This window comes from Pseudopodoces humilis, chromosome 2, assembly GCF_049639895.1.
Source record: "Pseudopodoces humilis isolate 2021_Gansu_Grassland_sample_001 chromosome 2, ASM4963989v1, whole genome shotgun sequence".
In the NCBI taxonomy this organism is placed as follows: Eukaryota; Metazoa; Chordata; class Aves; order Passeriformes; family Paridae; genus Pseudopodoces; species Pseudopodoces humilis.
Window position 1 is genome coordinate 48,061,218 of NC_142201.1, and position 13,713 is coordinate 48,074,930.

The 13,713-nt window shown below is 39.3% G+C and overlaps 1 protein-coding gene across 2 annotated transcripts in view; it reads right to left on the reverse strand.

Annotated features, from left to right (window-relative positions):
• Window positions 1–13,713, reverse strand: part of SLAIN1 (SLAIN family member 1) — a 50,801-nt gene that overhangs the window by 7,926 nt on the left and 29,162 nt on the right. The window contains exons 3-5 of one of the 2 annotated variants that reach the window (XM_088051496.1): window positions 13,161–13,310; window positions 11,266–11,415; window positions 8,864–9,202 (exon numbers count right to left, since the gene is read on the reverse strand). In XM_088051496.1, coding sequence (XP_087907622.1) covers window positions 8,864–9,202; window positions 11,266–11,415; window positions 13,161–13,310 — 639 coding nt within the window. The remainder of the gene's footprint in view (window positions 1–8,863; window positions 9,203–11,265; window positions 11,416–13,160; window positions 13,311–13,713) is intronic. The other variant, XM_088051497.1, reaches the window with a different exon arrangement.

Sequence of the window (13,713 nt, forward strand, 5' to 3'; positions counted from 1 at the left end):
GAGCCCCGTGTTGATACAAAAAATTTCAAATCTGGTGTTTCTCCCTCCTACCTCACTTGGGTACCTGATTTGGTAGGCATTTTCAGAGTAGGCTTTTTTGCAGAGCTTTTCACAAGAAGAAAGCTGCAAATGTCCCAAGTACTTTTGAAGCAGGTATAACAGCTAAGTGTCTAAGAGGTGAGAAGATGTCTGCAATCCCACTCACACCAGTTCATTTGAAGAGAGAAGTTGAACCCTCCCTGACACCTCAAGGCGGCTTCCTAACCATAACATCAGGAGGTAATCTAAGGGAAAAGTCTTCCAGTCTCTTCTGCTGTCAGGCCGAAGGGAGATGTTCTATCAGAAGGGACTGGGAAAAAGGCACAGACTGAAGGACCTGGTCCTGTGACATGACAGACTTCAGCAAAGCACCGCTATGGGAAAACAATGGGCATTTATTAAATTGTCATTGACAACATCAGCAAGGTTTGCCTCTTGGCCAGGTTCAGAAGCACAAGTCCTGTGCCCTGCTGAGGTGGCTACATCCCCCTTGACAGCATGGCCAGCACAGAGGTCACCAGGCTCCTGTTCCTGACATAGGTTCCAACGGCTGGCAGGTTCTTATACTGCAACAGAAAGCAGGGGTGTGCTTGTCTTGTAACAGCAGCTACTGCTGCTCTCTCCCACAGAGAGCAGGACATTTCCAAACTGAAGTTTTGGTTTTATGCATAGAACACAGCACACTGCTTGGAATGATGGCATGGGTCGATCTCCTGGCTCATACAGGGCAAGTTCAGTTTACAGAAACAGCAGATTTATTTAGAAATCTCTGTTGATGAGTCCACATAAATATACAAGCTATTTAGCACCACCATTAGCTCCTCTAATCCTTAAAGCTGCTAACAGGTGAAAAGTAATACGACGTGACAGTACAGTTCTATCTATACAAGTTATGAGGAGTCACTGACGGTAACTTCAATATGTGACGCCTACGTAACTCCAGCAACCTGGGTCACAGAAAGGTTGTATCTCCAGCAGGAAAAGGAAATGTATGCTTTGAATCTCTGGAAACTAGGGTACAGCCAAATCCTAACAAAGAACTACTGTATGGACAACCTTTCACCAAACAAGTCAGAACTGTGCTTCAGTGATTAATTACTGACAGTGGCAGACAGAAACTGTCAATGGTACAGCAATGAACATTAGCAAGGGGACTACCACTGTGGGGAAGGCAGGTAGTAAGTATTAATATCAGTGATGTAACAATGATAAAACAGTTACCAGGCTTCCAAAACTGTCCTGCGGATGCAAACAATAGCACCCATACAGCTATTGTATGTATATATATATTTTAGAAACTGAAGAGGGAACTGTCACCCTATGATGCAATCCTTGGGCAAGAGTGGCAAAAAAAACAAATACAGGATGCTGTAGCTACAGTAAATTCAGGAGTCCTAGCCTACCCTTTCGAAGTACCAGGGCCTGAAATCCTAATTCAACGTTACAGAACTTGGCTAAAAAAGGTTTGAGCATCAGGATGCCAGTAAGGAAAGCATCACTGCATAAAACAGCTTTTTAAGCATCATGTTGTATGGCAGAATTCTTAGGACTCTACATGCTCTTCCACTCAGGGACTCCATCAGCCACCCCAATTATCTGTGAATTATCTGTGCCTTGAACTGTCCAGTGGGTGCAGCTACAATAGCGGAAAAATAGGTACAGAAGTAGCTTGGATTTCCTCCATGTCTTGGGTGGCCCCATCTTTTGCCTCCTTTTCATTAGTCCCTTCTTTTTCCAGCAGTTTGCTCTGCTGCTGATTCATTCAGTCCTCAGGCAGCAGATTCCTGCTGCACCTGCAAAGTCTCATCCGTCAAGCAGCTGTGTTACTTCTTTGATGGGTCCTTGTGTCTGCTGAGATAAATGGCCCTGAAAAGCAATGAAAATAGCAGGTCAGTTTTGTGTTTGGGGAAAACCCAGAAATGTTCGCCTTGATGGCATTCTGAAGCTTTCATCTCCTTGGATGATGCATTCTCTTTCATCTCCTTCTTGAAGTTTGTTCTGTCACCTGCTTCACTCCTAAGAACAGTGGAAATAGTCTTACAGACGCTTTGTTTGTAAATGAAATGATGGCTCTTATGAGCTTAATGCATGGAAGCAAAAGCTGAGAATTACGTGATTTTAATATTATTTCAGGCCACTGATATTTGACTAGATATGAACTTGTTGGAAATATATGAGAAGAAAACAAAAATATTTTTCCAAGATGCTTTCCTTTCCAGACCTCTTTGCTCTCCTAAAGACTCATGAGAAAATCAACAGAGAGGAGAAGGAGTAGCGATATACTCTCAGTTGAGAATGATTTTGCTCAAATAGTCCTGTTTGTGATGAACACTGGAATTTGCTACAGTTTCTGCTACCTTTTCTGCACTAATCTGGTTCAGAGGCAAACCTAAAAAAATCATCAGTTGCCTGGAGTTTGTTTTGTTGGAAGACGTGGATAGTAATACCAATAGGGGACTTCAAAGGACCTACACCTGCTCAAGAAATGACTGGATGTGGCACTTGGTGTCACGGTCTAGTTGGAAAGGTGGTCATCAGTCAATGACTGGAACTGGTATCTCCAACAGCATCCACAGTTGTTATTGTGAACCACAGTATGCTGGAAAAAATAAGGTGTTTAAGTAGAACGCAGCCATATAAACCATCACAGGTGTATCTTCGCCTTTCCCAGCCTTCTTTGAGATAAAACATCATGACCTACACACATCATATTGTTGAGGTATTTGTATTGTATTTGTGAAGAAAATTCAAGGATAGGTCATGGAAGGGGAGTTAATAATTAGTTACTGGTTCTTACCACCTTCTAAGAATAATTCATGCATATACACATGTGCTTGTCATTTCATGAGCTTTCTTTAGGCAGCACACATTGCCCTTCCACATATCTGCAGCAGAATTGCCTACTGCATGTTTACGCTTTTCCATGTATGTGGCATCCATGCTGCATTAGCCCATTGCTTTTACAGCACAAGAAAAGCTGGGAATTGTGAAATACAGGATCCTATGCCCTCAGCTGAAAATGAAAAGGCCACCCCACAGCACAAATCATATTCACTACTGCTAGAAACAGGTCAAAAGGCAAGAAGTCCCCCTTCTTTGTCAAACGTTCCACAAAATTACAGTGAAGACAACAGTTCGCCTCTCACCCAGCTGCTTCAGTTGTGATTTTTTGCCAGGAAGTTCTTCTCCTGATACTATTTCTTCTCTGAAGTCAGCTTGGGATCAGTGGCCCAGCTTCCTTCTGGCAGGACACCAGAACAGGCAGCACCTGCTTTCTGTCTTCTGATCCCCATACTGCTGGTGGCCGTCCTTGTTCCACTGCTTCTTTTTTTTTCCCTTCCCTGACCTAATACTATCACTGGCCGAAGATTTAATTCCATGTAGCACGCAAACAGACCTTGTCCTCGGAGCAAAGCTGCCCCAGAGGAGGTGCACTCTTGGTGGGCTGCCAGATGGGGACTTCTGTAGCAGTCCTTGGTCAGTATCATCTTCTATCTGCCAAAATGCCTCTTCCCATGAGGTTCACCTGGCACGGAGGGCTTAAATTGACTCTACAGTGAAGTCTCTTGAAACGCGTTTATTCCTTCACAGTTATTGTCGGCAAGGGTTGTCAATGTTTTATTTGAATGAAAGGACTCACAAACCTCACCAAAAACACAGAAGTGTGATACAATGAATCAGAATTATTAGTGTCTCAGAGAATCTGTATCGTTGTTTGGGCTATGATAGATGTTTCTCACACGTATTTAAATCCTTCGCACAAATCCTGCAAATTTAATTCTGCCTTATCTATATTGTATGCACAAATAGGTCAGGGTAAAACCATAAGGAAAAAACCCGTGCTTCTCGATTTTAAATATGATGTTCTACATTATGTAGACATTCAGAGCGTGTTCTGAAATCCTTAACAAACTTGTAGATTCTGTTACAACTTCTCTTGTAGACTCTATTTGGAGTCTCTTTATGGGATTAATTTCTCTTCCTCATCTCTGAAGACTTGAGATGAGTATCTGTGTGATATCTCTCACAGTTATAACATTTATGACATTCCAAATACACCAGGGTCTTTTTAATAGTCTGTGGAATCACAAGCTGATACAACAGAGACATCAGTGTGTAAAAACACCAACACAGATTAAAGCAAACTCTTCAGTTAAGTGGGTGATGCCATTCTCAATAATGTTAATACCCACATTTTATTCAGAATTATTATTTCATCTCATCCTGGCTCCACATACATATGTCTCTCACCACAGATAGTTAGAGCCAATTAAAGATTTTTCCATTAGCCTTCCATAAATTCTCCCACTGATCACTGTCCGCAATATAATCCAAAGATAGCAAAGTAAGATTATTTTACTCCTTTTCTGTAATAAAGTCTGCAACAATTTCCTCGAGAGAATTTTTCCTTTCTTACTGAGCAAGAAAGTTTATAAGCAGACAATATTTCGTAAGTCTATGCTGAACTCATATCTAAACTCACTGTACTGCTGCTCTTCTATTTCTGCCTGGATTTTGCTTAAAAACCCAAACAACAAACAGAAACCTCAACTGCAGCTTTCAAAATTAGGCAACTGCCAATGATGTCCAAAATATTTTTGAAGTGTAGGCCAGAAAGCTACTCATAACTAGTAATTTCCAGAAAAGAAAAACGAAGTTTTTCAGATACATGGTATCTGTGGCCTGTTTATGAAAGTATATGCCAAGCTAAAAACTTAAAAAGCATTGTAAAAAAGTAATAGAAAATAATACATTAAGATTAACCAGACTGAATGCATTGCTACTCCATAAACCATGTATTTTTTTATACACCCCTTCTTACTGTATTATAATAAACTCCTTCTTTACCTGGAATAATTTGCCCAAAGTACAAAGTTTCCAATTTTCACATATTATAAAATTGAACACTTTAAAATGCACATAGAATAAAACGTGCCAGGATAAAAGGTTGTGAGCAAGCTGATCTCAGAGATGGAAAGTGGGCCTGAACACAAGATCAATCCCATGTCCAGTATCTTTTCTATCCTAGATTTTGATTACTCTGGATGATTTTACAGCACTATAGTTAACCATTACTTCTGGTTTCAGAAAAGCAGAAGTATAAAGGACAAAAAATTATAACAGCTATTATAAATTAATAAAATTACTAAACAGAAATAAAATGTATTTTTTTAAAAGTTGAAGTGAAAGTAGTTACTTTTGCATCAAAGTAACAAAAATAATGTGTATTTATGGACAACATAAAGCAGAAACCAGACCTTCCATGGTATTTCTTATATGAAAATGATTATATATAAAGTATTATTTATATTAATAGTTAGCAACATTTTAAGTTGCTAATCCGTAACTTCTTCAAATTAAACTAAGGAGAGAGACATAAGCATAAATCTTTCCACTGCAAACATATTAAAAGCTTTATTAAAGTATAAAACACACACTAACTAGACAAACTCACTTCAGCTAATTATAATAGATACTTAAAAGCTATTCATATCCTGTGTCTCTTATATTTTCTTTAAATTATCTATTTCTGACCCACCAACCAATTACAAAATCCATGAAAATCAGAATAACTTAAGAGGTTTACAAATGGATTTTTTCTGATGTAATTCATCATTACAGAAAATTCAGCTGATTTAGGAAGAGGGTGTATCTAAACAAGGAAAACAAAACCAAACAGATTTCACACAAAACTTATCTATTACTATATTCTTGCCAGAACTGGCAATAAAACCTATTAGAAAAGCAAAGGTAACATACAGACTCTACAGATAGTGGCTGTGAAAGTTCTGTTTAAAAGGTTAACAAGTACACCCACAACTCATGCTGTAAGTGGCCCTGCATACACTTTAAACATCTTGCAACATATTTCACATCTAAACATATTAAGATTGGCACACACCTGCCACTTCATGCTGGTGTTTACCAGGAGCCTTCCAATATATCAAGCTTTTGGGGACTGGCAGTAAATGTGACTGACCCTATTCACAGGGATAAGGTGAGATAAAGAACCTGGACCTAAGAGTGGGAGTTACATGGTGTGGTGTGGTCCAGAAGTATGTAATTTTAAAATGTACAGCAATTTAAAACAGGGAAGAGTGTCAATATTACAGCAGGGGAAGTGCTTTCTACAATTCATTGACAAGAACAATGCATGAGCTCAAAAATACAGCTTCAAACACAGCTGGAAAACAGCTGGTAAGAGACTATTCTCACCCCCAGAAAAGGCAGATCACCAGAAACTGCAAACTATTTATCTGGTTTTATCTATTGTCATCATTAAAATGCAACCCTGGGGATGAAGACAAACAGACCTTTGGCAATAGTAAGCTATCACACACCTGGTGCACAAGTCAGTGCCTATGTGAAAGTACCTCATGGCATCCCACAGATCTTGGGCTGTTCTCATGTAGCTCTACCCAGGCAGCTGAATTAGGCCCTTCATACACAGGTGGGCAACCACATCTCAGTGTTTAAATGCATGTGCTTCTCATCATGCAACCAGTATTATACTATATTATAGGTTTATCACATCTTCACCGTATTTTTCACATGCAGGTATTAAGTACCTCAACTAGAGGACCATGCCAGACAAACATCATCAAAAGCAAGTAGAGCAGCATCCCTGAAAGTATTTGCCTGAAGGCAAAACATTGTAATTAAGCTAAATATATAGACTAGTTTAGGGAAAATATTGGGTCAAAGCTAAACACTGAGGTTTTACCCCAGATTGAGAATCAAAATTCAACAGTAATTTTCCTCTTATTCTTTTATGTAAAGCTCTGTGAATGCCCAGATGAAGCAGAGGCCAGACCCTTGATTGCACATACAAGAATGTAAGTGATCTCTTCGGGGGAAGACAAAGGAATAAAGATTTCAGAAGACTGTAGGAATGGCCAAGAGCAGCACAGCATGTGGCATGTGTGACTTAATTATTAATTAGGAATCATGTTTTTCACATATACTGGAGGCAGAAACTAAAAGTTCAGTTCTTCCATCTTCCACACCCTTCCTTCTCAATTACCCTGGTAAACTAAGAATGCGGAACATATCATCCATCACAGAGAGCTTCATAAAATTCTTGTTTTGCAGTCTACCTCCATTTCAAGGTGTAGGCACTCTGGAGAGACAATGAAATTGTTGGTAAGAGGGTAAGTGCTGATGAGAAGATGCTGTAATACTACACAGACATATTCAGCACAGTGAACACTTGACTCTCTATGTCTTTGTCTGCCAAAAGAACACAGTCAAAGTAAAATGTTCTTTTGGAATCTAAATCTCATCACCATCAACATTTGCCCTTACGTGGATCAGAGCTGCATGCATTAGAGGCTGAAGGTGTAGAAGCTGAGGAGGTAATTCCCTTCTAAAGACAGTGGTACTGACTGTTTTAGCACTGTTTGTCATTCCTGTAAACTGGTAACTGAAGTCACACGCCCAACTTCTGGGTTATGCCAAATACATTATCCAACACCTCTAAGTTCTTGAGAAAAAAGTCAATCAGGTGATAAAACTGGTGATCTTTTACACATATTCACTCTGTACTTAACAAACTAGGAGCCTAATGTTTTTAGTGCCTTAAAGGTTTACATGCAGGAAATCCAATGCTTAAGTTCCACTGATATGGAACACGAAAAAAAATCATTCAAAACACATGTGGGAGCCACATTAAAACACAGCAGAAACATATCATTCTCTTATTCCTAAACAAAAATGCCCCAAAGCCTTCCTTTCTAACTCCTAACATTTCTGCAAGCCCAGCAATGCTGTCATACTCTTGCACCTCCCTGACAAGAGAGGTAACATTAAAATTAATATGGCACAAATGCTCTACCAACAGACACCCACGCTGCTCTACCCTCTGTTAACATCACCTCTCCTTCTATATTGCCACTTCTCAATTATACTTCCATGTCATGGCTTACTTCTATGTAAGCAGAATGTAACTTCCACTAAGTGGTTTGGGCACCAACCTGTCATGTCTTGTTTGTCAGAAAAGCAATATGCATACCTGAAGCACCATAAATAGCAACTGTGTTGTTTTGAACAACAGATTTCCTTTCTTGCCCAAGGGTGAGCTGTAAACTGTAATGTTACAAACAAGACTCTGACTGGAAATGGACTATTTAGAATTAACTTAGGAGAAAGACTGAAGGTATAGGAAAGTGAAATACAGCAGAAAGAAGAAAATTGTTATTATGATATGGAAAGAAAATAATTTAACAGCAACAATGGAGGGCAACTTAAATCATGAGTAAGCACTGAGAGACAAGTCTTCCAGATTCTGGAATATATCTCAAATGTGGTGCAAAAAAAGTAGCAGTATCTCAGGACAGTTTGGGAGTGACATTATCTCCAGCTATGTTAATGATCAGCCCTATCAGATCTGGAACAGAAGCAAGGTGCCATAAGCACTCCTCACAGCACAGCTGCATTAACAGCAAACTCGGGAATAAGAAAGAAAATTAAAATCTGAAAACCCAGATCTGTATTTTACTGCATCCACAATGAACATCATACTTGAAAGCCCCAGAATTCTTCTAATCAACTATTAGCCTGCTAAATCTTTAAAGCCTGCTCTTCTTTACTTTTTGTTTCTTTCTTCACTTGTGGTCATCTTTGCAGCATTTTAAAATAGGCTAAAGCAACAACTTTCATGACCAGATCATAGATTACATTTTGCAGAAAACTGCTTCATAATAACATCCCTAAATCATTTACACAGACTTAAATTATTTGTCACAATTTATGTGCAATTCATCTTTAAAATGGCACCAGCACTTGGCAGAGAAAAGACCACTTCTCAGAAAAGCATGCAACCCACCTCCATTAATCCTATTTGGTTGCTGCTCTGGAGTTTGGGCTTGAGGAGAGTAGAAGGGCTGCTGATAAGTATTTGTAGGGAATTGCGGGGAAGTAGGGCTCCTCCTGCAGTCCCGGATACTGGAGAAAGTCTGTGAGTGAGGAATCCCTCTTTGGAAGGGGGAGCAGCGAGTCAGACGCGGCTGCGGAGGTGGAAGGTGGTCAAACTCTTCCTCATCCTCAAGACTATAGCGATCATATTCCTGGTCACTGCATGTCCCTTTTTTTCCCGCATGCAGAGAAACATTGGAAGTGTGCCTTGACACAGATGCTGAAGTTGAAGCGTAATCTTGCCTAAGGCCTGTAAATTCCAAGAGGAGGACGATTCAGCTTCTGCTAAATGATTAACTCTTAATATGCACTTCAATCTTGAAAACTACACAGGTAAGTAGACAGAATTTTAAAGCAAGAATTGAATTTAAAATGTAATCAGGCTGAAGGTCTGACATAGGACTCATCTGATCTATCTTTCAGGCATCTGATCTACCTTTCAGGCATCTAAGCCTGAATTATTTCCTTCAAAATCTTTTTTAATAAAATATTAAAAAAGAATATAGGAATCTCCAGAAGATGTCTTAGATGCCTTTCTTAAGAGGAGCTACTCTCAGGAGGCACCTATTTCTCTGCCAATAAAGACTATTACGAGTACTAAGTTTTTAACTTCTCAATACTCTTAATTAGAGAAATTACACTCACATTAGTTTTCCAAGCTATTGCTACTGAACTTCTGTATTCATGCAACAAAAATGTTTGCAATGACATTTCTTAAACTTACAACCCATCTAAATCTTCTGCCTCTCCAACCTCCCTGAAACATTAGCTCCTGATAGCATCCAGTCTCATGGACAAGGCTTAGTGGCAACACAACTGTGTTTTACACAGGCACACAATCCTACCTTCCTCGTCTCAGAATTTCAGGTTTTGAAAACCATCTCACTATAAGAACTTCCCTGTAAGAGCCTGTTTGCTCCAGGTCAAGTGAGAGGGAAACGTTCACATCCCCCTTGCACACCCCTCCTTTCTCCAGACACACAGCAACTAAAGAAAAAAATACTGCACTTCCATGAGCCAAGTAAGTCTGACAGTAGCTGCAGATAACAACCACCCTAGACTTACAAGAAGCCCTAATTTTTAACAGATGTCTTTGCTTCATAATGGGAACTTCTTAATATGCTTCCTCTCCCCCTTCTCGAGTGGGAGTTTCTATTTGTGGCTGCGAAGAGAGTGTGCCTGCGTGCACGTATAGAACTGCCACTTTCCACGGGATTAAGTGGTCAACAACCGTCACGTGCTCAAACGTTCTCCACCAGCTGCTACTACAAGGATGAGATACAATCAACTGCACCTGACACAGATTTGAAGAAAAATCAGCATTTTTCCTTCCAATCTGTCAATGCCCTGATTCCTTGAAGAGCTAAGTACCTGAAGTATTTTTTAAACCTCGCTCTGAAGGAGATGAGCACAGCTGTCATTTAAGTAATGCAATCCTTTGTAACTTTGACAGTCATAACTTTTTTTCTTTTTAAAATTAGAAAGCTTGTTAATTTTTCTGCTGAACATGATGTGTGCTACCAGACACTCAGCAAGTTCTCCTGTTGACAGGTGATCACTCTGCCTGCTCAGTCTGGTGGCTTCACCCAGATCACAGCTCTAATATCTTCTTCCCATTTTATTATTTTTGTTTTATATAATCATTTATTACTTGGCATTTTTCAGGGCCATCTGAGAATTTCTCTTGCTTTTAATCTCATCACTTCCTCCTTGATATCTCACTTGACACTAACAGGATGCAGGAGAAATACTCCACTTACTGTCTCAGTGACCTCTAAGTCAAATGCCCTTTACTTCATTTTACAAAAATTACTGTTACACCAAACTATAATCTATGTCAAAGAAGACTCGAGGCTCAGATTTGTGCATAATTACTAGTTTTAAATCAAGATATTAAATTTAAAGGCCCCAATTCGGTATTTAAGGGGGATTTAATTTCAAAACTCATCTGAATATTTGAGAAAACTGGAGGCAAAGAAAGCTGAGAGCTGCTTATTTTCTCCTTTCTCATGAAATGCATGCATGAGAAAAATGCTTCAGCATCTTTCCTCTCCAGAAATAAAATTATTTAAATTAATATTCAGAAAAACATAAACATCGAATTTTTAAAGATCAAGTACCAGTTCAGATTAACCTGGACGCAAAAATGTGCACACCATCTCCATGCAGGTGAAGAATATTTCCACCTGCCACTCAAGAAGCAACACCATTAAAAAAAAAATATCTACTTGACTTGGATCAGACTGGAGCAGTTTTAACTGTTAGCAGAAATCTTCCTCAAACTGTTATGAAAACCAAAAAAGTGCCACCTACTCTCCTCCTGTAGACGAGCCATGATCTGAACATCAGTGAGGTCCTGCAGCTTGTATCCCATGGAGATGGAATCATCTTCCAGCTCCGAAGTGCTCAGTTCACTGTCTATTGATGACTGTGGACTCAAAGGGGAACTCCTAGAAATGTACCCTATGTAAGAAAACATACACTTTAGGCTACAAATATGTCTGATGATATTCATGAGAAGCATTAAGTGTAGGAATGGATCATGAGTTCCTCAACTTGTTCCCAAAACAGCATTGCATAGCCCAGACAATGAATAATTTACCCAATATTTTTTGACACAGCTCAGATTGGTGTAGTCTAACCAACATCTGCATTTGCATCTCTCTTATGGGACTGTGGTTCTCCCTACTCTGTTTTGAAAAACAAATGGATATGTGTCACTGTCTTCTGCTCAGTACTCAAATGCTGCATCCAAACCACTTAGCTAAATTTTACTATTCTTTTTTAAAACTTTCTATAATTATCATATTAATCAATCACAGCAACAATTAAGGTTGAACATTTTACAACAGAGAAAGCGTTGCTTCCTTCAGAGCTACCTTTTCAAAAGGCTCTGGATTCTACTTTTTCCCTGCACAGAATAGTAAAATATAAACTAATTTGCAATTAGTTGCATGAGCTAGTTCTTGTCCAACTTTGAAGAAAAATCTCATCAACCAAAACAGTAAATAATTTTCTAATATCCTCTGGACCACCAGAGACACACAGGGAAATAACTGCTGTGACTAGGGCTCACCAGCTGTGCACTTCTATCACAGGTGTGTTTGCATCCTCTAGCACTGCTGAAAGCAGCCACATAAAATTCATCCTAAATTCAGCTATTTTCCAATATCTCCAAAAGAAAAGGACAGGCAGGGTATTACTTTGCTTTGGAAGGATTGTATGGAGTAAATGTGTTTGCTTTTTTAAATGTGCAAGTTACAGCAGTCTCTGAGTTTCTGCAGAGGTACTAACAGCTGTGCTCTTTTGCAGCAGCAGAGGGAAGCTAGATACCTGAGGGTATCTCAAATAGTGCGAGTTCATTTAGGAACTAGGCTTCATCCCATTGAATAGGGAAGACATTTCACTCACATGCTACAGCAGGTGCTCTGTCTGGAGCTGGCTCTCACCCACAGTGCCCATATCCCTTAAAACAGGGCTTTCTGCAGTGATTTCATTCATTGTAAGGAACACTGCACACAGACTGGTATGACACTGATCATCAGCCCATCCTCAGCCCATGCCTGCTCCTGCCAGCAATAAAATGTTAATGCCTCTCCCCCAAAAGATTAGTTTCTCCACTGCCACAGCAGTTTAAGAGAAGTCACACATACAAACTAACTCCTGGTATCTGCAGTGAAGAAGAAAAACACAAATCCTTGCAATTTACAGTCCACAGAAAGTTTTCAATTTCCCTAGAACTTGGGTGTTCCCTGAAAATCAGTGGAAACAAAATAAATCTTGAACATTACCAACAATACCACCTTGAAAAAAGACATGATTCTGCCAGCTCTTACTATAAATTCTCACTGCAATTTCATTACACAGCTGTACATATGTTTCTCTGGACAAAAGGAAGGGGCACCGTGGTGCAGAAATGAGGAACAAAGCTGAGGACTGTTTAAGCTGACACAGTCACAACTGTACTACTGGGTACATCATTAGTGGTATTTACTAGCATCACTTTCCCATAATATGCTGCTTAGGACTTGTAGTTAACAGCCAAATTTTAGGCCATTAAAAAAAACAAAACAAAACAAAACTCTCCTTCTGAAATGCGAGTTCATACACAAGCATCCAGAAAGAGTACTGCTGTTAAATGCTAGCAGGATTAGATTCAATCAAGCACTTTTGTAAGCACCATAAATCAATAAAAAGATAAGCATTACCTGTCCGTTCAGGTGTTAGTATTGCTTTACTGGAAGTTTTAGAGAAGCTGGGACTATTACAGCCATTGGTATATGGGGTGAGTCTTGCAACAGGACTATAGGGAAAAGCCAAGGAGACAGGTGTAGAGAAGAGGTTCCGCCATCGGCTAGCTGTTAGGAATGCGAGGGAGGAGGGGGGAAAAAAACAAGATTTACAGTTATTAATAGGAAAGTACATTCAGAGAGAAAAATCATCTCAATCTGTTCATCAATTTTTTTTTAACTTATTACAAGAGGAAAATTAAGGTGAAAATTCAGGAGCAAATCAGAGGATCAGTACAGTCTTCTGCACGTAAAAGTGAGCTCTAAAAGATTTTCTAGCAAATATATCTGTTGTCTATATTTTACATATACACCTATTTGTTATATATTCATCACAAACTTCACTGGGTGACCAATACACAAATAACAGAGGAATTAAACTGCTAACTGCTGCAGTTAGCAGAGAAATGAAAATGTAATTTGTAGTGCTCTTCAAGGAATTGTTCATGGCAATTAATCATCACACAATTGA